Raw genomic sequence first — 27,931 nt, forward strand, 5'->3', positions numbered from 1 at the left:
CTCGGACACTAAAGATTTCATATAAAATACTGCACTGGTTTTACCTGGTGAACACATTTTTAGTCAAGTTCCAAAAACATATTGAGGTGAACTGTACATTTTGCCATGTGCCTGAAACAGAGGTTCATCTGTTCTGGTCCTAATGCCTCAGAAGTATTTTATAAAGATGTGAAGGTGTCATGATCCTGCCTGTCCTGTCACCTGTTGTTACCCCTCCCTGCCTTGGTCACATGTCTGAGCATGGAGCTGGGGCGGAGCTGTCTCCTCCCGTGCACACAGGGGATTCCCAATCAGCCGCACCTGGGGACCTGGGAGGAATAAGAGGAGCCGGGACCTGACACTCGGTGCCAGATCGTCCGCGTACCTCAGTGGTAGTATACGCTTGGCTCAGTAAAAGCGCCAAAAATGCAAAACTGTCGTAACCAGTGAGGCGTAAGGACCAAAGGTGCGAGACTCACGACGTTTAACAATGTCTTTATTCACACAAGTGATCACAAAAGTAAGAGTTCATATATCTGAGTTCATAGTCCAACAAATCATTGATCATAGTCCATAGACGCCGGGGAGCGTAGGTGCGGGTCCGTGAACGTGGAAAAACATAGGTGCACGACGAGACAGGGAGAACACAAGACCATACCAGGACAGAGGTGCAGGGACAGGGGAGATCCGGAGCTGGTTCTCGGGCAGATTTCTGGAGCAGAGCAAAAAGGTTCCAATAAGACAAGGGAATGCAAAAGATCAAAAAGTGTTAAGCCATGAGCATATTCACGTGGAGCACGCGGACGTTCCGGCCCGAGTAACTGGTCCTGACCCCTCTTATCCATGACAGGTGGTGTTGATTGCGTTGATGGGAAGCAGGTGCGTGCAGGAGGAGTCAGGACTCCGCCCAGCTCCGGAGACAGACAGGTGAGGGAGGGGGAGACGAGAATACAGGGAGAGCAAAACAGGGATCATGACAAAAACAAGAGCTAAGCTGGATTTTTTGCTCCTGCCAGATCCTGCTCCCCCCTGCCAGTGTAGTCCGCTCCTTCTCTGACTACACTCCACTCATCCTGTTCCTGCTCTCTGGACCTGCTCTGCTTTGCCGTCTCAGACCCTGCTCCATTCTGCCTGAGCTTGTGCAGGATTACCTAAAAATAGTGCCTCACCTCCACGTACAGCTTGGGCTCTGGAACCCAACTCCTTGAGAGGGGCTGGACTCTCCACTTCTCTGGTCTTTCCCCGGGGAGAGGTGGTAAGCTGGTGTGGGCTTATTGCCCCTCAGCTCAACCGCCACATGTTGAAATTCACCCCATTGAATGAGAAGATTGCGTACCTGTGACTTTGGGTTGGTGACAGGTCTCTCACTGTTGTATTGGCCTACTGGACAACTAGGGGAATTCAACGCCCACATGGGCAATGACAGTGACACCTGGAGGAGTGTGATCAGGAAGAATGGCCTCCCTGATCTGATTCCGAGCGGTGTTCCATTATTAGACTCATGTGCTAGGCACAGTTTGTCCATAACGAACAGCACGTTTGAGCACAAGGGTGCCCATCAGTGCACATGGCAACAGGACACCCTAGGTCGGAGGTCGATTATCAACGTTGCTGCCGTGTCATTTGACCTCGGACCGGACACTCAGGTGAAGAGAGGGGAGAGTTGTAATTTAATCACCACCTGGTGGTGAGTTGGATCTGCTGACGGAGAAGGAAGCAGAACAGACCTGGCAGGCCCATACATACTGTGAGGGTCTGTTGGGAATGTCTGGTGGAGGCCACTGTCTGGGGGGGCTTTCATCTCACACCTCCGAGAGCTTCTCCCAGGTCTCGGGGGAGGTTGGGGACATGTTCTCCACCTTTATTGTCAATGTGGCTGCTTGTAGCTGTGGCTGTAAGGTCTGTGCGTCGTAAGACAGCTGTTGAGGCCTGTGCTGCAGGAGCGTTTACCTTGTTTCCGGCGGTGCGGTCTGGTGGACTATATAAGCGTCCCTTTCTCATTGCTCCCCTTTTGCCAACACGCATTTCCGGGTCCCTGTGTATCAGCTCTGTCCTCCATGCCCAGGTAAAGTCCCAATCTGTTACTCTTCATTCGTGAAAATATCCAAATTCCTAAATCATCGCTTCTTTTAGCTCCGCCATGTGACTGCAGCTCTGCACCACTTCACTTTCACCACACGCTGAACTTTGGCCTCGAGCTGCTAAATATAATCCAGAGCCTGATCAAGTGCTCCTAGAAAACAGTATTTATGATCCTAGTCAGACTTTAACATTTATTAAGTAGCTCCTGATACTAAACTGGACACTTGTGATTATAACATGTGTACAGTATTTTAAACACAAACTGTTTTATCCAACTTTATCTTAAAGTTTCCACTAGATGGAGCCACTCGAGCACAAGCTGAGCCTTTGTTTTAGTCTGAATTAAATATAATAAATAACTGTATATGTATAATAAATAACTGATTATACATAAATCAAGCTGTCATGTAGGATAATGTGTCTGTATCTTCTCATCTCTGTCATAATATAAAAAGCAAATCTGAGGGTAAACATAATCATTGTTTTATTTGTGTTTATTATAACTCATTTCTTACATTTATTTTGAAAATCCACAGGTATGTGTGATACAGACCTTTATTACACATTTAATAAACATATTGGAGTTATTCTTATTCATGGAGTTATAAGGATAATATGGACACATGCATATGTAATATCTCTATGGAACACACACGTAGGCAAGGCAAGGCAAGTTTATTTGTATAGCACAATTCGTACACAAGGTAATTCAAAGTGCTTTACAGAATAAGAAAGATATTAAAATCACACAAATCAAAACATAAATAATCACAAATAATCATCATAAAATTAACATTAAAAGAGAAGAGTGCAGAATAAAAACCTGTCAGTCGTATGCACAGATAAACAGAACTGTTTTGAGTCTGGATTTAAACATTGTCAAAGTAGAGGCCTGTCTCACATCTTCAGGAAGACTGTTCCAAGTTTTAGCTGCATAAAACTTAAACGCTGATTCCCCATGTTTAGTCCTGACTCTGGACCAGCAGGAGGCCGGTCCCTGAAGTCCTCAGAGTGTGAGATGGTTCATATGGCACTAACATGTCGGAGATATACTTTGGACTTAGGCCATGGAGAGACTTATACACAAGCAGAGCTGCTTTAAAGTCTATTCTTTGAGCTACAGGAGCCAGAGACCTGAGCACAGGACTTATGTGCTCATACTTCCTGGTTCTAGTCAGGACCCGAGCGGCAGCGTTCTGGATGTACTGCAGCTGTGTTAAGGCTCGTTTGGAGAGGCCAGTGAGCAGGCCGTTACAGTAGTCTAACCTACTGGAGACAAATGCATGGATAAGTCTCTCTAAGTCTGGCTTTGACAGTATACCTTTGATTTTTGCAATGTTTTTTAGGTGGTAAAAAGCTGCAGATGTTATTGATTTGATGTGGCTGTTAAAGTTCAAGTCTGAGTCCATTATTACCCCTAGATTTCTAGCCTGATTTGAAGGTTTTAGAGAGAGAGACTGGAGGTGACTGCTGACACTTTCTCTATGTTTCTGTGGGCCAAAGATGATAACTTCAGTCTTGTCTGAGTTTAGCAGAAGAAAGTTGTTTTGCATCCACACACTGATCTGTTGGATGCAGTGGCAGAGTGAATCCACTGGTCCATATTCACCTGCTGCCAGTGAGACATAGATCTGAGTGTCATCTGCAGAGTTGTGGTAAGACACATTATTGCTGCGTATTAACTGGCCTAACGGCAGCATGTAGAGATTGAACAGCAGGGGTCCCAGGATTGAACCCTGGGGTACCCCACAGGTCAGGGACATTTTATCTGATATACATTTTCCAATTTCAACAAAGTACGTACCAGGCTGTTTAACCAAAGTACCAGAGTAACTCCAGGACACAAGGTTAAATACACAAAAGAGTCTCTAAAAACATGAGGATTCAAACAGTTTATCAAACATCAGCAAAAGTACATTATACCAAAATAAACACAAAAGAATGATGATAAAAAGTTGTTTTTTGTGTCTTGGCGGCACGGTGACTGAGTGCCATCACTCATGTCTCACAGCAAGAAGGTTGGTTCGATCCCCGGGTCACCAGGCCTTTCTGTGTGGAGTTTTTCATGTTTCTCCCCGTGTCTGGATGGGTTTCCTCCGGGTACTCCGGTTTCCCCCATCAACCAAAACATGAACGCCCTTCGAGACAACTGTTGTTGTGATTTTGGGCGTTACAAAAATAAATGAATTGAATTGAATTAAAAAGTGTAACTGACCCTAGAGTGTAACTGACCCTAGAGTGTGATTAAACATAACAGACACAATCACATGATTTAAGTCACTCTGTATTTACATAAATGTATTGAACATCCAGGAGCTCACATCTGAAATGCTCCAAGTCCAGGTCCTCAGGTCCTCTCTCTAGCGCCCCCCTCTGGCCCGGACCTGAATCAACAGAACACAGCACATCAGCAGGTGCAAAAGAAAGTCTAAACGCAAACAATGTCTAAACCAGGACTAACCCAAGTCTAAACCAAGTATGCAGGTCGAAAGTAGGTCTAACCCAAGTCAAAACCATCACTAAATCAGATCTAAACCAGGTCTACCCCAGGTCTAAAGGTGCAGTACCTTGCAGTAGTAGTAGTACATTGGAAGGATGTAGAGGAGCTTCAACAGTAGAATGACCAGGACTCTGATGATCAGGTCTGAGACTGGAGCTGCAACACAAAAGACCCAGATCAGTCCAGACCAAGACCAGGACAAGGACCAAGACCAAGACCAAGACCAAGACCAAGACCAAGACCAGGACCAGGACCAGGACCAAGACCAGGACCAGGACCAGGACCAAGACCAGAAATAGGACAAAGACCAGAATCAAGATCAGAACCAAGACAAAGGCCAGAACCAGGACCATGACCAAGATCCTAACATGACCCTGTGTGACCCTCACATGACCCTGTGTGACCCCTGACCCTCACATGACCCTGTGTGACCCTCACATGACCCTGTGTGACCCTCACATGACCCTGTGTGACCCCTGACCCTCACATGAGGCTGTTGCTGGACGTACCTCCCAGAGAGAGCTGGAGGCTGGGGCTCTGAGAGGAGAAGTTGTGGTTGAACACATGCAGGTGGTAAACACAGGTGTAGTTTCCTTTGTGGGCGGAGCCAGTGTCAGAGAACAGGAAGTGTGCGGAGTGATTGACAGCGGGCAGGGTGTGGTTCTGACCGAGGGGCGCAGTGGGAGAGAGGAGCTGGAAGGAGCCTCCCGGGTACTGTGGCTCCACAGAGCATTTGACCCTGAACTTTGACCCCAGCAGCACCCGGACCCCCTGTGGCCGGGCCTGGGAAGCCCCGTCAGACACAGACAGAGAGATGACCGGACGATTCAGTAAGTCTGTGGAAAGAGATGATTGGACAGTTCAGTCTGTGGAGAGAGATGATTGGACAGTTCAGTCTGTGGAGAGAGATGATTGGACAGTTCAGTCTGTGGAGAGAGATGATTGGACAGTTCAGTCTGTGGAGAGAGATGATTGGACAGTTCAGTCTGTGGAGAGAGTGTGTTCTTTGTGTGAACAGGCTCAGGCTGATCTAAACTCTAACTGGATGTCTCATATTTTACACCTGACAGTTCTCTGGAGCAACTGGAAAAAAATATCTGAGAATCAGAAATCAGATTTTTACCTGAACACACCACCTCCAGACCTGAGGAAGAGGAAGAGGATGAACCATCAACACATTCTCTCACTGCAGACTTCTTCACACAGTCAGATGAGACTCTCCACACTGGACTCTGTGGAAAATCATCTCTCTTTTCTCCATAAACAGCAGAGCCACAGTCCAGGTCTCTGCACACAGCAGCTGTGTCCTCCAGGACCCAGTGTCCATCGGGCTCCACCCGTCCCCACTCTCCTCTGTGTTTCACCTCCACAGTCCCAGCACAGCGACTGGCCCCTCCCACCAGCCTGAGCGGCTCTGAACAGACAAGAGACAGAGTGAGCCCTGCCCCTTTACCTGAGCAGTGAGCCCTGCCCCTTTACCTGAGCAGTGAGGCCCCGCCCCTTTACCTGAGCAGGTGAGGTTGACAGCGGCTCCAGAGGAGCAGGTCTCTGAGCCGGAGCGGGGACAGTCCATCAGAGCAGACTCATGGCCCTCACAGTGGAACGTCTGCCTCAGAGGAGAGAGCGCCCCCTGGAGGAGAGAAGGAGCCCCACAGCCCAGCTCCCTGCACAGCACCTCTGCCCCCTGCTGGTCCAAGGCCCCTTCACAGACCCAGGTCCAGGACTGGTCCCAGATCTGCACTGATCCTGAGCACAGACTGGGCCCCGAGACCAGACGCACCGAGTCTGTGGACACACATGTGTGACATCACCGCTCTGAGCCAATAGGACACACACAGGGCTGTGACATCACCGCTCTGAGCCAATAGGACACATGCTGCATTTATGTGATCGCAGAAACTCTGAAGCTCTGATCTCTGACTCGGAAAAATGGGCTTGAACACAAACTCAGTTGGATTTTGGAGTCTGGTGGCGGAGTTTTCGTCACAGGAGTCTGTCTGTGAGGACAGCATGGATTCAAACTGATATTGCTACACTGATTCTTTTCCAAATGAAACACATTGTTGTTCTACCTGTCTAAGTGTAAAAGTTCATTATCTCACTGGTATGAAACAAAAGTCACTCTGCTTTGAAATGTATGTATTATTGTCATTCTGGTATAAAATAGTCAGAGCTCAGATGCTCAGAGGTGGGTTTAGACTTGGTCTGAGACTGAGAGAGGAACTGGGGGAGAGGCCGGGAGGCTCCCAGTCTGTGGCCAGGGCAGGCCAGGGCCCTGTCCTGTCTGCATTTGTTGTAACAAACAACAAACCTTTTTTCTGTATTTCAAAACTCACCGAACTTCGTAAATGGATTACTTTCCATCTAGAACTGTAATTTTTTCCACAACACACCCTCAAGACCTTGACACAGTTCGCAGGTATTTGCAAGAACTCCGGGAGTCCGGAGTCATCAGAGAGTCTGAGGCACCATTTCCATCTCCTATTGTTGTGGTCAGGAAATGTCAGACTGTACATAGACTACAGGAAACTCAATCTGCAAACTATCAAAGATGCCTATCGCTTACCAAAACTCAAAAATGCCTTCACAGACTTATTTGGGTCATGGTGGTTTTCTGTGTGGGGTTTGAAGCTCGGATGCTACCAAATTTAAATGGAGGAACTGGTATAGTTTAAAGCAGCTTTTGTGATTCTTTGAATTCAACCAAAATGTCTCAAGGATTCACAAATGCACCTAGCACTTTTCAACGTTTGATAGAGAAGTGTGTCAGTTGATGAACTTGAAGGAAGTGCTGATCTTCATTGATGACCTCATTGTGTTCGCGCCAACCCTAAAGGAGTTTGGATTGAAACTGTCAGTTGAGAAATGCATGTTCTTCCAGAATTTGGTGCAATACTTGGGGCATGTGGTTTCTAAACATTGTGTGGAGACTGATCCAGACAAGACTGAGGCCTTAAAATCATGTACCATTCCTAACAATCTCAAAGAACTCACGTTGTTTCTAGGATTTGCAGAATATTATTGGTGCTTTGTCCAGGGCTATTCCACGATTGTGAAGCCTGTTAACAAACTTACATCTGGCTACCCCTCACTTCAAAGGCAGCAAATCTGATTTGTATTCGGATCCCACGCAGTCGTTTGGTGATTGTTGGAATGCTGTCTGTCAACAAGCATTTGATACCATCAAGGAAAAGCCCATTACATCCCCAGTGCTTGCTTTTGCTGACCTGTGAAAACCTTATATCCTGCACACTGACGCCAGCTCAACTGGCTTGAGAGCCATCTTATATCAGGAGCAAGGAGGACACAACAGAGTCATTGCCTACGCTAGTCGGGGCTTATCACGCTGTGAATCTCGATACTCAGCTCACAAGTTGGAATTCCTAGCTTTGATATTGGCAGTGACTGAGAAATTCCTTGACTATCTCTATGGCACAACATTCACGATAATAACTGACAGCAACCCACTCACTTATCTCCTTACCTAAGCTTGATGCCAGCAGTTATAGGTGGTTGTCGGCACTCTCCACCTACAGTTTCAAGATCCATTACTGAGCAGGAAAGGCAAACACAGATGCGGGTGGTCTTTCCCGCAGACCACATGGTAAGCTGTCAAATGACAATGTCTGAGAAAGAGAGCGCGGATCGTGAGGTTTACTCAGCAGCATTTGTGTGAACCTACCTTGATTACCACTGACCAGCACTTTGTGACTGCCACCTGATCTACAGTTTGCCCGATTCATGCCCTGAAAATGCACTCATTCATTCTTTATCTACTAATGCCACCAACCTCCCTGACAGTTTCACTACTGACACTCAGTTTACCTCCACTGTTCCGATGGTGAGTCCTGCTGACATCGCTAACGAGCAGAGAACTGACCCAGCCATCAAACATGTCATTGTTCAGTTGGAAACTGGAGCATTGCTGCCTCCCTCCTTGAGGGAAGAATATCCTGAACTGCCATCTTCTGCAAGATATAAATAGAATAGATCTCCAAAATAACATCCTGGGAGAAAACAGTTGGGGAATCAGACTCGGTACCAACTAGTCCTACCTGAGGAGTGTTGAGCTGATGTTCTGAGCAGTTTACATGATGGCATGGGGCATATGGGCAATAGACCGCACCCTAGATCTGGTCCGCACACATTTTTTCTGGCCAAAAATTGCAAATGATATCATTGTAAAGTGAAGACATGTGAGCGATGCACCAAAAGGAAAGCTCTGCCTGAGAAGGCTGCCCCACTGATCAATACCAGAACCTCACGTCTATTGGAGTTGCTGTGCATAGGCTTTTTGTCATTGGAACTGGATCGCAGCAAGATAAAGGATGGTTTGGCCATGACTGATCACTTTACTAAATATGCCATTACCATTCTTACTCCAAATCAAAAAGCAAAGACCGTTGACAAGACTTCCTGTGAATGAGCCAGCTCACACACATTCTGAGTATGTCCAGACTACTGTCTTTAGAAAAGCTATAGACTGGCAACAGAAAATGCTTAAAAGTTCAAGCTGGTTTGACAAGCATGTCCCCTTCACAGTTGGACGTTGTCGATCGACTCCTCATTAGTAATGTGGGAATCTGATGTTTATGTGGTTGTGAAATGGGCTGCAGAGCTTCCAATGTATACAGTTTCACCAGAGCACAATATCTAATCCTTACGAACTCTTCATCGGGCCTTGCTCTTGCCCTGTGAGTATTTACCAGTTGAGAGCAAACACAAAGTCAAGCCAGCACCTGAAGTAAAAACACCTTCCACTGATTCGACTTCTGCTGATGATGATTCAGACTTTGTGCTGGATGATTTTTTACCCAGTCACTGGTGCAATCCATTTCCTGAACCACAAAGGTTCACTATCCAATCCAATCCACTTTATTTATATAGCACATTTCATAAACAAATTGTTTCCAAAGTGCTGCACAGAGACAAAGTGACATAAAAAAAATAAAATCAATAAAATCAATAAAACACATAAAAATAAATAAAAGAAATAAAAAAAAAGAAAAACACAGAGGACCACACAACTCACGCGGTGTTAAAAGCCAGAGCATAAAAGTGGGTCTTAAGACGAGACTTAAAACACTCTACAGTGGGAGCTGTTTGAACGTGGGGGGGCAGGGCGTTCCACAGTTTAGGTCCAACCACAGAAAAGGCCCTGTCCCCTCTGGTTTTAAGTCTGGTCTTAGGGACCACGAGCTGGAGCTGGCCCTCAGACCTCAGAGCGCGCACCGGGATGTAAATTTTGATGAGGTCCGAGATGTAATCTGGGGCCAGACCATTCAAAGCTTTAAAAACAAACAATAAAATCTTAAAATCAACTCTAAAATTAACAGGAAGCCAGTGCAAAGACGCAAGAATTGGTGAGATATGATCGTGTTTTTGGTTCCTGTTAAAAGTCGTGCAGCAGAGTTTTGGACTAACTGCAGTCGGTGAAGCGAGTTTTGCGAAATGCCAGAATAAAGTGCATTGCAGTAGTCCAGGCGCGAAGAAATAAAAGCGTGCACGACTTGTTCAAAAAGTTTAAAAGATAAAAATGGTTTGACTTTGGATAAAAGCCGCAGATGATAAAAACTAGATTTTAAAACGCCATTAATATGCTTGTCAAATTTAAAATCGCTGTCTATGGTGACGCCAAGGTTGGTGACTGTGGGACGCACATAATTTTGAAGAGGTCCCACATCCGTGGGGGTACTGCCAGAGCCAAACAGTATAACCTCGGTCTTTGCTTCATTCAATTTTAAAAAGTTTTGGGCCAACCAAGCCTTGACGTCACATAGACAGTCGAGTAGGGGTGTCAGGGAGCAGTAGTCTTTTTTAGAAATTGGTAAATAAATCTGGCAATCATCTGCGTAAAAATGATATAAAAGGCCATGTCTTTTAAAAATGTCCGCAAGCGGGAGAAGATAAAGTGCAAAAAGAATAGGCCCCAGAATTGAACCTTGGGGGACTCCGCTCACAAGTGGGGTGAAGGATGAGGTAGAGTCCCCCAGCCTGACTGTGAAGGACCGCCCTGTTAGGTACGACCTAAACCAGTCCAGGGCAGTCCCCCTGACACCCACACAATATTCAAGACGGTTTAAAAGAGTTGAGTGGTCAACTGTGTCAAAAACTGCAGTCAGGTCTAAAAGCACTAAAATGGCAGAATTACCAGAGTCTGTCATTAAAAGCAGGTCATTTAAAACCTTTAAAAGTGCAGACTCTGTGCTGTGAAACGCTTTATAGCCTGACTGGAAAGTGTCCAAAGTTCCGTTTGCATCTAGGAAAGGCTGCAGCTGTGCAATGACAGTTTTTTCTAAAATTTTCGACACTAAAGGGAGTTTAGAAATTGGTCGATAATTAGATAAAATTGTAGGGTCAAGACCAGGTTTTTTGATCAAAGGCTCACCAAACCTTTTTTACAAAAAGAAGGAACAACACCAGAATACAGACTGCTGTTAACAATCTCTTTAACAAAATTTCCAATAGTTCCCCAAACCTCTTTAAAGAACCGAGGTGGGACTGGGTCTGTGGGACAGGAGGATGGTTTAAGTTTATTCACTATCCCTGTAAGCACAGACAAAGACACAGGCTCAAACTGACTAAAAACATTTGAGCACTGAGTTGTTATGGTGAGGTTAGAAGAAAGAGACAGAGTAGATAAATTAGCTCTAATATCCTCAACCTTACTATTAAAAAAAGATAGGAATTTCTCACAAGTGTCCCGCGTCATCTCCAGTGTAGTGGATGGATTAGGGTTCAGAACAGAACCAATTGTTTTAAAAAGAACACGGGGTTGACTGCAATTACTTAAAACGAGTTCAGATAAAAACTTAGTCTTTTCAGCTTTAACAACACGCTGATAGTTTTTCCAGCTGCATTTGAGTATTTGATAATTCACCTCCAATTTATTATCTTTCCACTTGCGCTCAGCTTTACGGCACTCACGTCTTGCTGCGCGCGTGGTTTCATTGAGCCAGGGCTCTTGTTTTGGTTTTGGACGCAAGCCTTTCAAGGGGGCTACATCGTCCAAGACACAAGTACAAGTGGACAGAAATACATTCATTAGTTGATCCGCATCCATGTATGCGGAGGTGGGGCATGTTAACAAAGATGCCGTAAAAAGAGGAGAAAAGGCTATCACCATGGATGCCACCCCAGCAAGAGTTGAACCTGTATGTGCTGATCCTCCACAGAAAAGTCCACCTATTGAGCCAGATGAACCCCATCTGAGTCTGTAGACATTGAGGTTGAATCCTTGGCTGGAGATTTGGGGTACACACAAGAAACACCCTGGTTTAGTCCTGGTTCAGGCTTGGTTTAGTCCTGGTTTAGTCCTGGTTTAGTCCTGGTTTAGTCCTGGTTTAGCCCTGATTTAGTCCTTTTATCATCTCTCTGGGTTTCAGACTTAAGGCGTTTCTCCCTGATCACAGACGCTTTTTGGCATTTTAAAACTCACACACTTGGACTCGTCTCTGTGGCACTCTGTGTCCACTAGGACTGTCCTCCTCATGTCCAGAGACACACACAGAGGCCCCACCCCCTCTGTATGAGGACACGCTCCCTGTGCGTGCGTGTGTGTGTGTGTGCGTGCATGTGTGTGTGTGTGTGTGTGTGGGTGAGAGAAACTACAAAAACACATCTGAGAAACATAAAAATGTGAGATCAGATTTTTACCTGAACAATTCACCTTCACACCCGAGGGAGAGTCGTATGAACCAAAGACACACGGTCTCACTCTAGACTTCTTCTTCACACAGTCAGTTGAGACCCACCACACTGGACTCTTTGGAAAATCACGTCTCTCTTCTCCATAAACAGCAGAGCCACAGTCCAGGTCTCTGCACACAGCAGCTGTGTCCTCCAGGTCCCAGGGTGCAGTGGGCTCCACCCGTCCCCACTTTCCTTTGTGTCTCACCTCCACAGTCCCAGCACAGCGACTGGCCCCTCCCACCAGCCTGAGCCCTGAACAGACAAGAGACAGAGTGAGACACGCCCCTTTACCTGAGCAGTGAAGCCCCCTTTAACTGAGTACTGTATGTTCTCCCTTTGTGACGTAATGCAGGCGGATTGGACCAAGAGATGCAGGACTCGGGGAAAAGTAATGAGGGTAGATCTGACGATGGGTGAGGTGCAGGCCAGGGCGCAGGAGCGGAACGTGGAGAGCAGAGGAGACAACGGTGCGGGCAGTACCAGGGCAGGGAGCAGAGTGCGAGCCAGGGTCCAGGGTCGTGGAGTGCAGGGACGGAGACAAGGAGAGCAGCGCCAGAACGAGGAGCAGGGTGCAAGGCAGGGTCCAGTGACATGGAGTACAGAGACAAGACAAGACAGACAGTACCAGGGCTGGGAAGCAAGGTCGGAGCAGAGCCGGGAGTGAGGAAGCTGGGACGGTCCAGAGAGCAGGATCTGGAGGGTAGCAAAAAATCCAATGAGCAGGATACAAGGAGAAAAAATACAGAAAGCAAGGACAAGCTAGATAATCACGTTGACACGCGGACGATCTGGCCCTCCAGTGGGTCTAATTTGGCCCACAAGGGGGCGATGAGATTTTCGGAATAATCTGTTTTGGTTTAGTTTTGTAGTGAGAAGCCTGTCAGGAGATGAAAGAGGACAGTCCTGTCTATTTCCTCATTTTAAAGTCAATGTAATCACATGTTTCTTTGCTGAAAAACAATTTTCTGTGCAAACTGTCCTCAGGTTTGTCCCTCCACCCACTAAAGTGTATGAAAAATACTTAGGGCCCTTGGGGGAGGAGCTAACTACACCCAAAGAGTTAGCTCCTCCCTTCAGACACATATAAGACAGTGTCCACCAGAATCTGACCAGAACTAAAGAAGGTGCTGGGATGAGCAGCCAAACATCTTCACTCCTACAACGTTTTGTCCAGTTCACAGAATTTGCTTTTGGCTTTTACTATGGATCAGACCTGGACAACTGAGGGTTTACACAGATAAGATAGATAAATACGTTTAATGCAATATTGTGGAGCATTCCAGTCAAAGCAATAACAACAGCCTGCAGATAAAAGCCCTCCACCAGAAAAGTCACACAGTGCACCTTTAAAAATGTGAATTCAACAAATTTACTCAAACAATGTGTACAAATTGACACTGTAAAATCATTGGTGTTGGATGTCTCTGTCGGGGTTCCCCAAGGATCAATACTTGGTCCTCTGTGATTCTCACTGTACATAAATGACCTTCCAGAAACAATAACGAGAACGTGTAATAACGAGAATTTTCAAATGTACACAGACGACGCTGTAATTTATACTCATGCAAGAGCGTGAAAGAGGCAGCTTCCATTCTGACCTCAGCTATGGCACAAATAAATGACTGGCTTTTTAAATCATGTTTGCTTCTAAATAAAAAAACAAACAAAAACAACGGTCTGTTTAATATTCTCAAAGCAAAAGAGATAAAAAGCTCTGGAGTATTCTTGAGAGGAGAAGAATTGCAATTGGTCACAGAATTCAAGTATCTTGGTGTGACACTTGATTCCACTTTGTCTTTCAAAAATCATATTAAAAAACTTGCCAATACTGTTAAATATAACCTTAAATATTTTAAACAAATCAGGCCTTTTTTAACACTTGGTGCTGCTAGAATGTTTCATGAACAGTCTCTCTGTGAGGTCCACTAACATCTGGAACAGTCATCCTCTGCATATAAAGGAGAGCCCTACACTGATCAGCTTGAAAACACTGAAACTATGGCTGAAAACAAACCAGTCATGTGACCACTAGACTTCCAGCTGCTTCCAGGTCCCGCCCCTTTCTCCACCTCCCATCCAACAACTACCCAATCACATGTCTCCATTTTTCCCTCTTTTTCACCTTCTTCTCTCAAAATAACATTGTAACGCTTTTTAGATATGCCCGGGTTAGCTTCTCGGCTACCTTTGCATTCTGCTAGCACGTCCTTAGCATCAATTTCCTCTTCTTTGCTAGTCACGCTATACATTTCCTGCTTGTATTCTAACTTTTCAACATTTTGTGCTTCTTCAGTCCCAGTTTTTGGTCCTAAATTAACGATTAACATTGTTCACCTTGGTTCATATCTTTAGATACAAACAGCATAGTTTGATATTTTGTCTGTTGCTTGTTAATATTTCTATAAGACGTCACCATTCTAACTTGCTCATTGCCAACTATAATACATTTTCAGGACCCCTCTATAACAAAAATACAGCCAACATGCTGTGATCAGTGAAGAAACTGCAGAAATAATGCAGAGAAAAACACAACTTATGAACAAAAGCACAAAACTCCTCTCTCTTCGACTTAGCTTTGTCGTTACTTCTGTTGTTGCTAATGATGCTAACTTCATGAACTGCTTCTCTACGTGTCATTTTAAAGGCTTTGAGGGTGAAAAAGGTTGTTTGTGGTATTTCAGATGGGTTCGTTGTGGAAAAAGCTGATGATGTTGCAGAATTTTGTGCAGTAGTGGGGAAAGTTGTAGACATTGGGGTCGGGAGTTCAGTTGGAGGTATAGTTGTCTTTCTGACCATTTCTCCATCTCCTCAGAATGATTCCCAAATTTCAGACCAATCACTTGTGTAAGTTTTGTACAACGTAACAACTTTATAATACTACACCAATTCCAATGAGGTTTGGGAATTTTAAGCGTTAAGTTTTAAGTGTTTGGGAACTGAGGACACTAATTGTTGAAGCTTTGCAGGAGGAATCCTTTCCCATTCTTGTTAAATGTACAGCTTCAATTGCTCATCAGTCTGGGGTCTCCGCTGTCGTATTTTGTGCTTCATAATGTGCCACACATTTTCAGTGGGGACAGGTCTGGACTGCAGACAGGCCAGTCTGGTACTGCACTCTTTTACTACAAAGCCAGGCTGGTGTAACACGAGCAGAATGTGGCTTGGCTGAAATAAGCAGGACGTCCCTGAAAAAGACATTGGTTGGATGACAGCACATGTTGCTCCAAAACCCGAATGTACCTTTGAGCACTGACACACCCCCAGACCATCACAGAGGCACTGAAACACCCCCAGACCATCACAGAGGCACTGACACACACCCAGACCATCACAGAGGCACTGACACAGGCCCAGACCATCACAGAGGCACTGAAACACCCCCAGACCATCACAGAGGCACTGACACACGCCCAGACCATCACAGAGACACTGAAACACCCCCAGACCATCACAGAGGCACTGACACACCCCCAGACCATCACAGAGACACTGACACACCCCCAGACCATCACAGAGACACTGACACACACCCAGACCATCACAGAGGCACTGACACACACCCAGACCATCACAGAGGCACTGACACATGCCCAGACCATCAGAGGCTTTTGAACTTTGCACTGAAACAATCTGGATGGTCCTTTTCCTCTTTGGCTCGCAGGACACGATGTCCATGATTTCCAAAAATAATTTGAAATCTGGACTCGTCTGACCACAGCACACTTTCCACTTTGTGTCAGTCCATCTCAGGTGAGCTCGGGCCCAGAAAAGCTGGAGGTGTTTCTGGGAGTTGTTGATATTTGGCTTTCACTTTTCATGGTACAGTTTTAACTTGCACTTGGAGATGTAGCGATGAACTGTGTTAACTGACAGTGGTTTCCTGAAGTGTTCCTGAGCTCATGTGGTAATGTCCTTTACACATTCATGTCTGTGTTTAATACAGTACCACCTGAGGGGTCGAAGGTCACGGGCATTCAGTGTTGGTTTTTGGCCTTGCCGCTTACGTGCAGAGATTTCTTCAGATTCTCTGAATCTTTTGATATTATGGACCGTAGATGATGAAATCCCTAAATTCCTTGCAGTTTTACATTGATATAGTTTGTTCTTAGACTGTTGGACTATTTGCTCACTCAGTTGTTCACAAAGTGGTGAACCTCGCCCCATTCTTGTTTGTGAATGACTGAGCCCTGATGCTCCTTTTATCCCCAGTCATGACACTCACCTGTTTCCAATGAACCTGTTCACCTGTGGAATGTTCCAAACAGGTGGATTTTAAGCATTCCTTAACGTTCCCATTCTTTTTTTGCCCCTGTCCCAGTTTTATTGGAACATGTTGCAGACATCAAATTGAAAATGAGTGAATATTTGCATAAAAACAATAAAGTTTATCAGTTTGAACATTAAATATCATGTCTTTGTAGTTTATTCAGTTCAATATAAGTTGAAAAGGATTTGCAAATCATTGTATTATATATATATATATATATATATATATATATATATATATATATATATATATATATATATATATATATATATATATATATATATTTTTATTTTTTTTTAATTTTTTTATTTTTTTTTTTTTAAGTTTTACACAGCGTCACAACTTTATTGCAATCGGGGTTGTACCTCTGAGTCAAATATTTATTAACTGGAGTAGTGGGATCTGCGGCAGTGGTAGTAGTAGTAGTAGTAGTAGTAGTAGTACGAGTAGCAGTGGTAGTAGTTGGAGGAGGAGCAGGAGGAGCAGGAGGAGCAGGAGGAGCAGGAGGAGCAGTAGGTGTGGATATACCAAACAAATTCGTACCAGCAGTTGATCTAGTGGTTCTTGGCTTACTGGGACTCGGTGGGTCACAAAAGTCAGATTCTTTAAGTGTGATCACAGGGTCACCTGTTAGAGACTGTGGACTGCCACAAATCTGAAAAAAACATAACATATATGTTAGGGTATTTATTTGTGCTTAGCTTTGGGCTATGGATAAAAAAAATAATAATAATAATTTCACATTCCATTTTTTAAACAGTTCAGGAGACACTGAGAGAAGAATCAAATATAATGTGCCTTGAAGGTGGTGTATAAAAATGTGATCATTGTAGTGCACTCGTATTTTGATATTTGTAATTGTTCTGGAATATAACCGTGACATTAATTAATTGAAATGTTCAAAATTATTATTATTTTTTTTCATTAATAATCAAATATTTATTTCAGTTTTTTTTTTGAAAATGTGGCCTATTCAAAAAATCATAGTTTTTAAGACCCCCCCACAGAGACCCAATATGTTCTCCACGCAGCAGAACATTATATTACCTAAAAATAAGAGTAAAAACCTCGATCTCACCACACTCTCCTTGTCCTTTCTGATGATGGATCCATCTCTCACGTAAATGTTGAGGCTGTACTTCTCCAGATACTGGTGCAGGTAACCAAGGGAACAGGAGCAATGCCACGGATTGGCCCAGAGGTACAGGTAGGGCACCTCCTCCTTCTGGCTGAACCAATTATCAGGCAGCACCTTGATCTGAAATACATGCATAAATACATAAAAGAAAAACAGCTAACACCTCTTTGCTAACACCATCACTAGCTTTGGCCGCACTTTCATTCTTTTGTCGTTTACCCTTAATCATATATTTAGTTGTTTTACCATGACCTGTGAACACATCTTCGGCTTTTTAAAAGTTTTTATTATTTACTTCTTTTTTTCTCAAAAGTTTACAAATACAATAGGTCTCGCCCCTAAACTGTACCTAGCTAATGTGCTAGCCGCCGCATTCCGCTACACTTCCGACTCAACTCTGGCTCCAGTTCACTTTATTTTTTGAGTTTTTTTTTTACTTTTTATTTCACTGTCCAGCCCAATAAAGTCTTCAGGACAGAAATATTATAAAATAAATCTAGATTTTAAAATATAAAATGGACAATGTAGAATCTCACCATGTTTCCTTCTAAATGCAGCGTCTCTATGGCCGTCAGAGGATGCATCATGAGCGGAGGAAGGGTCTGGATGCGGTTGTTTGACAAATCCAGGAACTGCAACAATAACCCAGTTAGAGTTAATTCATCCATCCATCCATCCATCCATTTTCTTCCTCTTCTCCGGGGCCGGGTCGCGGGGGCAGCAGTCTAAGCAGGGACTCCCAGACTTCCCTCACCCCAGACACGTCCTCCAGCTCCTCCGGTGGGACCCCAAGGCGTTGCGGCTGAAATGAAGCCCATTTCAGCCGCTTGTATCCGCGATCTTGTCCTTTCGGTCATTACCCAGAGCTCATGACCATAGGTGAGGGTAGGAACGTAGATTGAGGTAAATCGAGAGCTTCACCTTTGGGCTCAGCTCCTTCTTTACCACAACGGACCGATACAGCGACCGCATCACTGCAGACGCTGCACCGATCCGCCTGTCAATCTCACGCTCCATCCTTCCCTCACTCGTGAACAAGACCCCGAGATACTTGAACTCCTCCACTTGAGGAGAGTTAATTCAGTCAAGCAAAATAAAAATATATAGTCCTCCTATGAGTATCACGTCACACTGGGTGCGTCACTGTGGGCGTGTCACTCCAAACACAACCTCGAGTGAGTAAATGGTGAGGAGGAGAAACTATCACATGGTTAAAAACTGTGAAAAGTCCATTTTGCAGAATGGGTCTGATTTAAATCTTAAAGTTTTTCACAGACCTGGAGTTTCCTGAGTCCAGAGAAGGAGAGGTCTCGGAGGGAGCTGAGGAGGTTGTTTTGGAGGTACAGCTCGGTCAAAGCTGGACTTCCAGAGAAGCAGTGATCAGGGACCGCCCGGAGCTGATTCGAGCCCAGACGAAGCACTGAGAGGCTGGGCAGGATCGGAGCTTCACTGGGGGCGAGGGCGGAGATCTGGACGTACAGGAGGCACGAAGGTTTAGAAAGGAGCTCTGAATCCAACAACTCAGCACATCTACAAACTCACAATTTGATCCTTATTTTATTAAAATTTCTTACACATTTTCAGGTGTAGGAGACGTGGGAAGTAAAAGTAAACTAAAAAGTATGAAAGTACCTGTTTAAAAATGTACTTAAAGAGTAAAAAGTACTAGTATTTTGCGTGGATTTTGAGCTCTTATGAGGCTTCAAATGATTCAAGTGATTTGGCTTTTGAAACAGAAACAGCTGAATTTGTCTGTTTTTGTTTTTTATATTTTAATTATGAACGTGTTAAAATAAACCCTTTGCCTTTTCAGCAGGTCTCAGACGATAATTAAATAAAATATAAAAAAGTAAAGACATCAGCTCTCAAATGTAGTGAAGTAAAAGTAAAAGATACTTCAAATTTGTTCTTAAGTACAGTACTTTACTACTAAATCAGTGGTTACATCAAACATGGGTTTAACTTTGAGATATAATTAACTGCGCTCTCTCGACTGGCCCGGGAACGAATTGGAGTTCCATCAGAGGAGCGGGAGGAAGTGTCTGGGGTGAGGGAAGTCTGGGAGTCCCTGCTTAGACTGCTGGCCCGTGGATTTTATTAGTTATAAACATGAATGAGCTTTTTACGCTCAGTGGACCTGGTTTTTGCTGAGGTCGAGTTCGTGGATCTGGGTGAAAATCGTGAAAGACGCCCAGGACAAGTCGGAGAAACTGTTCTGAGGGAACAACAAAACCTAAAAGAAAAAAGATTAAAATGACACCGGAAACATTACACACAAATACTGTACTTTTATTAACAGGAAGTGGCCCCGAGCTGTCAATCAAACTGCCCTTATAAGGCAACAGGAAACGCCCACTGTTCACAGATAAGACAAAAGTGACGTTTTTTAAAGCCGCACGATGGAACCTTACTGAGTCTGCTGCCACCTGATTGTCTCCGTGGAGATGCTTTGGTTTTGCCTGGGAATGTTCCACAGTACGGCGTTAAACTTCTTCTATTTTTCTGCAGGGAGACAAGCTGGTGGTTGTGGCGCGATCAGGCCAAGTTACAGGTCGGATCTGTGGAGAGGTGACCCCGATCACAGTCAGGATGAAAGTGTTTAAGGCATTTTGTTTGCAATCAAAACAACTACGATCGAATAAATGCTAAATGAGTTTAACGCAATACTGTTTGCATTATATTGGATCAAAGCAGGAACATCTCCATGGAGACGAGCCGGTGGCAGAACTCTCTACCGCAAAAGTTTCACAGTGCACCTTTAAAGTCCCACTACGTAACCTCTCTGGCTGTCTTACCATGAATTTTCATCAAAAACAAAAAAATACGATTTAATTTGTTTAACTTAAAGAAGCGCAAGGCAACTTTTCTGCTTTTCCTTCTTGTTTCCATGGAGATTTTATTGCTTTGCCTGGAATGTTTCATACTACAGCATTAAACTCCATGGAGATGAGCAAATAGTAACAGGTCAGTAAGAACGCATGTTTTCAATAGAACAAAATGGACGTTTAATGTCATACTGTGGAACATTCCAGGCAAAGCAATGACATCTCCATGGAGACAGGAAGGAGGCGGCAAAACCCTTCACCAGAAAAGTTACACAGTGCACTTTAAATTCACTTGCGTTTGTGACTGGCAGACATATTTCTGACCTTGGTTGATGGTTCGATTCCCGCGGGCACCTGTCTGAAACCTGCCGCGGTGCAGTTCACCCGTCGACCGTTATCTTTGTCGCCGTCTTCGAGGCAACCGGTCACCGCTGTCTCCATGGCGACGGGAGCAGAAAACAAAAACAAAAGACGGAGAAGAGAAAAGAGCGGTGCGATGGAGGAGAGGTGCATCGTGGGTAAGAGTCAGGGTCAGGACTGGCTCAGAGAGAAAAAGAAGAAAGACTGAAACAGGAAACTGTGAGTTCAACGATAACAACAACAACACGGACCAGTGTTTCTCAAACTGTGGACCACTCGCCACTTTGAGGGTTTGGACCAATTTAGAGTTTATTTAAGCATTTTTGTTCTACTTTGGATCATTTCTTTTTTTAAACTATAGTGGAAATAATGTAATCCACTTTTAGACCTGGTTAAGACCAAGATTAGACCTGGAATAGTCCGGTTATAGACCTGGATTAGACCTGGTTTAGACCTGGATTAGACCTGGTTTACACCTGGTTTAGACCTGGTTTAGACCTGGAATAGTCCTGTTATAGACCTGGTTTAGACCTGGTTTAGACCTGGTTTAGACCTGGTTTAGACCTGGTTTAGACCTGGAATAGTCTGGTTATAGACCTGGTTTAGACCTGGTTTAGACCTGGAATAGTCTGGTTATAGACCTGGATTAGACCTGGTTAAGACCTGGAATAGTCTGGTTATAGACCTGGATTAGACCTGGTTTAGACCTGGAATAGTCCTGTTATAGACCTGGTTATAGACCTGGTTTAGACCTGGTTTAGATCTAGATTAGACCTTGAATAATCCGGTTATAGACCTGGTTTAGATCTAGATGAGACTAGAATAGTCCGGACTATTGGGAAGGGAACAAGGGAAGTAAAAACAGACAGGTTTGAAAACACGAACAGCAACCTGCACAGACAAAAAAGTCGAGTGATTCCAAGGTTCTAAGCGTACGTCATGATGCACGCATTATCTGCCTCCTGTGTTGTTTCTCTGTGTGCCTTCCCCTCCCCCACCTGTCTGAGCCTGGAGCTGGGTGGAGCCCCTGGCTCCTCCCGTGCGCACCTGCAGCCCATCAGCACAATTACCTCCACCTGCTGCTGGATATAAGATGGACCAGCTCAAGACATTTGGTGCCAGATCGTCCGCGTGTCTAACGTGAATGTTCCAGCTCTGTTTTTGTATTTCTTGTTGCCTACTTTTGGATACTGACTGGATTTTTGCTGCCCCTCAGATTCCTGCTCTCTCGCTCGTCCCAGCTCCTGGCCTCTGGTCCTGCTCCTGACCCCGCGCTCCGGCTCCAGTACAGTCTACTCCTTGTCTTCACCTCCTTGTCTCGTCCTGGACTCCTGCTCCACGTCTCCAGCCCCGGCTCCCGTTCTTCGGACCGCTCCTGCTCGGTCTTCTCTGGCTCCGTCCCCGATCCTGTCCTCGCTTCGGTCCTGGTTATTCCCTGGTCCCGTCTCCGCTCTTCACAACGCATCCTCGGGTTCTGACTCGCACCCCGCTCCCCGTCCCTTGGTGGTTTAATGAACTTTTGTTATTTATTGCACAAACTGTAAATAAACACTTTAAATCTGCCCCGAGTTCTGCACTCTTTGGTCCGCCCTACACCACCATAACGACAGCGTATTTTACATTTTCATTGTTATAAATCTCCTAATGGACTTTACCTCTGAGTTGCCATAGTGATCATGATCAGCTGTGTTGTTGAAAGTTCTTTTTGTTTTTCTTTTGCAGATCGCTGTGTGTGAGCTGGTTCACTGCAAAACTGGAGAAAGGTCCTATATCACACAAAATGGATTCTTGTGAGATTTAATCCATGTTTCATTCACATGTTTGAGTCACACTTTATTATTAGTCTGTTATATCTCCAAAGCTCAAAATGTTCTGTTCCACCTTGTGATGTCATCAAGTGGGAGTTTTCCAGTGAACTCCTCCTTTTCCCTTTAGTTCAGTTGTAGATTGTCAGTTGTTCCAGGACTGAAATGATCCAGATGATTCTAGTGAAGGTGGAGTTTAAAAACACAGTGGAGCACTTCCTGTATCACCACATGATGACATCACAAGGTGGAACAGAGTGTTTTCAGCCTGTTTGTGTTAAACATGTGTGAATGAAACAAACAATTCCATGCCAAGTTTTATTTGTTCTAAGATCAGTTTATTTTTGATTTTTGTTCAAGGGAAATTATTTTGCCTTTTTAATTTTTTTTTATTACATATTTAATCTATATTTTTGATGTTAATATTTCTTATGTTTTGTTCATTTGCTGAGTGTAATTTACTGTTTTACCTTAGCACCTTTTCTGTTGTGGTTTAGTCTGTGGGGCCTGGGGGACACAGGTGGGTGGGTCACGTAGACCAGAATGCACCTGGGCGGGCATATGGTTTTTACCCGTCGGTTTGTCTGTGGACATGAAAATAAACCTACAAAAATACATCTCTGGACATTGATTTAGTGATGTTTTTCTGTGTAAACCACGTCCCATTGACGTCCAAAGTGATTCTAAGTTTGCTCAAAGCTTTTGTTTGTTAGTTTTCGTTGACAAATAGTCAGTACAGAGTCATTGCATTTTAATAAGTAACAGTTAACTTCTGTTTTTCATACGGTACACCTTTATTTTGAAGAGTTACTTCCTAGTCTTTTTGAGATTTGTGAAAGATTTTTGTCAAAGTTCCATTTGCAGTGTTCATTCTCATCCTTGGAGATGATCATTCCCAAAAACTGCAGATTTCAAAGAAAAACCATCTACAGTAGAGTCATTACACATTTAATAAGCAGTAATTCATATTTGTTCAAATTCAAAGACCTGATACTTTTGAGATGGGTTTGATTAGCCTTAGAGCTTTGGGACTGAATCTTTTAAAAACAGAGTGGAGTCACTTGGCTGAGTAGTATTTCTCTGCTCCAGTGATTCCTCACACACTGCCTTCTTGAACACAACTGGACAGTAGTTGGGCCTCTAGTAAAAACAGGTACAGGACAGGACACACTTGGTGGACTCCTCCAGAGACGTGAAAATGTGTAGAGGTCCCATACTGAAGCTGAATGGAAGAATTACAGTTGTTGTATAGTGTCTGTATTGCACTAATTAAAATGTGCCAAATCCACATTTTTAGTGACTGAAAAGTATACTCATGTTCCAGGGTGTGAAAGGCTTTGGAAAAGTCGAGGAAAAGGACAAAACTGTCATCACTGATTAACTCTGAATGATCCAAAAGATCCATGTCTGTGAAACCACATTGGGATTCATCAAGGTGCTTTTGATTCCATTGTCTGGACATGAACTAAGACTTAAAGTCTGTATTTAAAGGCATATTGGACGAGAGTTTTATAGGACCACTTCCTGAACAACACATTCTGGCATCTGAGGAAAAACGTTGCTGCAGCCGCCTCCTCTCATGGCTCTTGATCTGGGCCTGTGCCACAGGGGGGTCTCCTGTGCCACACCAGTGTCCACCTGAGTCCTCTGTCCTCATCCTCCACCACAAGGCTCCTGAAGTCCCTGCTCTTGTCCTGTGGAACACAGTCTGTCCAGAGTTTGCATCTGCAGGGAACGATCACTTTAGAGCGAGTGTGGTGTGAAGAATCTTTAATTTTATAAATGAAATTCAAACTGGACCCTTCAATACTTTTATGGATGTGTTTATTTCTGTGCAGTAAGAATAATTTAAATTTGTACGACCTGTTGTTCCTTCACATTTTAGGTGGTTCTTGCTCCAGGTTTATCCATTGAATACAATGTAATATGGAATCTACATAAATGTGGCTCTTTTAATCCACTAATTACCATTATTGGTCTATATTTAAACAAGTTTATAACATAATTTTATCTCATATGACAAAATGGAAAAAGTAATTTGTATTTTGTTTAAATGTGTTTCAAAGATCAAAAGTAAACTCCCACAGAACAGTCGAGCACAAAACTGAGCCTGTACATTTGAATATTTATGTGGTTTAACATTTATTAAGTAGCTCCTGATACTAAACTGGAGACTTGTGATTATAACATATGTACAGTATTTTAAACACAAACTGTTTTATCCAACTTTATCTTAAAGTTTCCACTAGATGGAGCCACTCGAGCACAAGCTGAGCCTTTGTTTTAGTCTGAATTAAATATAATAAATAACTGTATATGTATAATAAATAACTGATTATACATAAATCAAGCTGTCATGTAGGATAATGTGTCTGTATCTTCTCATCTCTGTCATAATATAAAAAGCAAATCTGAGGGTAAACATAATCATTGTTTTATTTGTGTGGATTATAACTCATTTCTTACATTTATTTTGAAAATCCACAGGTATGTGTGATACAGACCTTTATTACACATTTAATAAACATATTGGAGTTATTCTTATTCATGGAGTTATAAGGATAATATGGACACATGCATATGTAATATCTCTATGGAACACACACGTACCAGGCCGTTTAACCAAAGTACCAGAGTAACTCCAGGACACAAGTTTAAATACACAAAAGAGTCTCTAAAAACATGAGGATTCAAACAGTTTATCAAACATCAGCAAAAGTACATTATACCAAAATAAACACAAAAGAATGATGATAAAAAGTGTAACTGACCCTAGAGTGTAACTGACCCTAGAGTGTGATTAAACATAACAGACACAATCACATGATTTAAGTCACTCTGTATTTACATAAATGTATTGAACATCCAGGAGCTCACATCTGAAACGGTCAAAGTCCAGGTCCTCAGGTCCTCTCTCTAGCGCCCCCTCTGGCCCGGACCTGAAACAACAGAACACAGCACATCAGCAAGTGACAAAAGAAAGTCTAAATGCAGACAATGTCTAAACCAGGACTAACCCAAGTCTAAGCCAAGTATGCAGGTCGAAAGTAGGTCTAACCCAGGTCGAAACCATCACTAAACCAGATCTAAACCAGGACTAACCCAGGTCTAAAGGTGCAGTACCTTGCAGTAGTAGTAGTACATTGGAAGGATGTAGAGGAGCTTCAACAGTAGAATGACCAGGACTCTGATGATCAGGTCTGAGACTGGAGCTGCAACACAAAAGACCCAGATCAGTCCAGACCAAGACCAGGACAAGGACCAGGACCAAGACCAGGACCAAGACCAGGACCAAGACCAGGACCAAGACCAGGACCAGGACCAGGACCAGGACCAGGACCAAAACCAGGACCAAGACCAGCACCAAGACCAGGACGAAGGCCAGGAGCAGGACTAGACTTAAGACCAACACAAGGACCAAGACCAGGGACAATATCAGGACAAGGACCAAGACCAAGACTATGACCCTGTGTGACCCCCACATGACCCTGTGTGACCCTCACATGACCCTGTGTGACCCTCACATGACCCTGTGTGACCCCTGACCCTCACATGAGGCTGTTGCTGGACGTACCTCCCAGAGAGAGCTGGAGGCTGGGGCTCTGAGAGGAGAAGTTGTGGTTGAACACATGCAGGTGGTAAACACAGGTGTAGTTTCCTTTGTGGGCGGAGCCAGTGTCAGAGAACAGGAAGTGTGCGGAGTGATTGACAGCGGGCAGGGTGTGGTTCTGACCGAGGGGGCGCAGTGGGAGAGAGGAGCTGGAAGGAGCCTCCCGGGTACTGTGGCTCCACAGAGCATTTGACCCTGAACTTTGACCCCAGCAGCACCCGGACCCCCTGTGGCCGGGCCTGGGAAGCCCCGTCAGACACAGACAGAGAGATGACCGGACGATTCAGTAAGTCTGTGGAGAGAGATGATTGGACAGTTCAGTCTGTGGAGAGAGATGATTGGACAGTTCAGTCTGTGGAGAGAGATGATTGGACAGTTCAGTCTGTGGAGAGAGATGATTGGACAGTTCAGTCTGTGGAGAGGAGTGTGTGTGACACAGAGGAGTGAACATCACACATTTTACACCTGACAGTTCCCTGGAGCAATGAAAAAAAAACTTCTGAGAAACATAAAAATGTGAGATCAGACTTTTACCTGAACACTTCACCTCCAGACCCGAGGAAGAGGAAGAGTCTGAACCATAGACACAGTCTTTCACTGCAGACTTCTTCTTCACACAGTCAGCAGAGACCAACCACATTGGACTCTCTGGAAAATCATCTCTCTCTTCTCCATAAACACCAGAGCCACAGTCCAGGTCTCTGCACACAGCAACTGTGTCCTCCAGGACCCAGGGGCCATTGGACATATGTGGCTCATTCACTCGTCTCCACTCTCCTCTGTGTCTCACCTCCACAGTCCCAGCACAGCGACTGGCCCCTCCCACCAGCCTGAGCGGCTCTGAACAGACAAGAGACAGAGTGAGCCCCGCCCCTTTACCTGAGCAGTGAGGCCCCGCCCCTTTACCTGAGCAGTGAGGCCCCGCCCCTTTACCTGAGCAGTGAGGCCCCGCCCCTTTACCTGAGCAGGTGAGGTTGACAGCGGCTCCAGAGGAGCAGGTCTCTGTGCCGGAGCGGGGACAGTCCATCAGAGCAGACTCATGGCCCTCACAGTGGAACGTCTGCCTCAGAGGAGAGAGCGCCCCCTGGAGGAGAGAAGGAGCCCCACAGCCCAGCTCCCTGCACAGCACCTCTGCCCCCTGCTGGTCCAAGGCCCCTTCACAGACCCAGGTCCAGGACTGGTCCCAGATCTGCACTGATCCTGAGCACAGACTGGGCCCCGAGACCAGACGCACCGAGTCTGTGGACACACATGTGTGACATCACCGCTCTGAGCCAATAGGACACACACAGGGCTGTGACATCACTGCTCTGAGCCAATAGGACGCACACAGGGCTGTGACATCATCGCTCTGAGCCAATAGGACACACACAGGGCTGTGACATCACCGCTCTGAGCCAGGACCATGGATCTATCTATTAAATATTTCACTCCTTGTAAAAATCATAATTTTTTATTTATTTTCAGATCATAATCTTTTTCTCAGCTCCACAATTGTCTTTTTTCTCAAACAAACGCTTTTTAATCGTTAGCTTTGTCTACGCTCTATATTTGCTGGAGCTAAGCTCAAGTGCTGATTGGTTAGAGCGGTCACATGGTACAACATGAAAGAGCATGTGAGCGATGTGAACAGGCCCAACCGTCACCAATGAGCCACAGGTTTAGGACATGGT

The 27,931-nt window shown here is 44.6% G+C and overlaps 1 protein-coding gene and 1 long non-coding RNA gene across 2 annotated transcripts in view; both read right to left on the bottom strand.

The window, feature by feature from the left end:
• Positions 1–4,400: 4,400 nt before the first annotated feature.
• Positions 4,401–27,931, bottom strand: part of LOC129457129 (scavenger receptor cysteine-rich type 1 protein M130-like) — a 50,603-nt gene continuing 27,072 nt past the window's right edge. Inside the window, exons 12-14 of the mRNA XM_055229213.1 lie at positions 5,071–5,397; positions 4,629–4,717; positions 4,401–4,445 (exon numbers count right to left, since the gene is read on the bottom strand). Of these exons, the coding sequence (XP_055085188.1) occupies positions 4,422–4,445; positions 4,629–4,717; positions 5,071–5,397 (440 nt within the window). The 3' untranslated portion in view covers positions 4,401–4,421. The remainder of the gene's footprint in view (positions 4,446–4,628; positions 4,718–5,070; positions 5,398–27,931) is intronic.
• Positions 25,087–26,866, bottom strand: LOC129457111 (uncharacterized). Its single transcript, XR_008649102.1, has 4 exons — positions 26,793–26,866; positions 26,223–26,550; positions 25,772–25,860; positions 25,087–25,587 (listed from the first exon to the last, which is right to left on the bottom strand). It is a non-coding gene; the product is annotated as an uncharacterized LOC129457111 (long non-coding RNA).

The sequence above is a fragment of the Periophthalmus magnuspinnatus genome, chromosome 18, assembly GCF_009829125.3.
Source record: "Periophthalmus magnuspinnatus isolate fPerMag1 chromosome 18, fPerMag1.2.pri, whole genome shotgun sequence".
Lineage (NCBI taxonomy): Eukaryota > Metazoa > Chordata > Actinopteri > Gobiiformes > Gobiidae > Periophthalmus > Periophthalmus magnuspinnatus.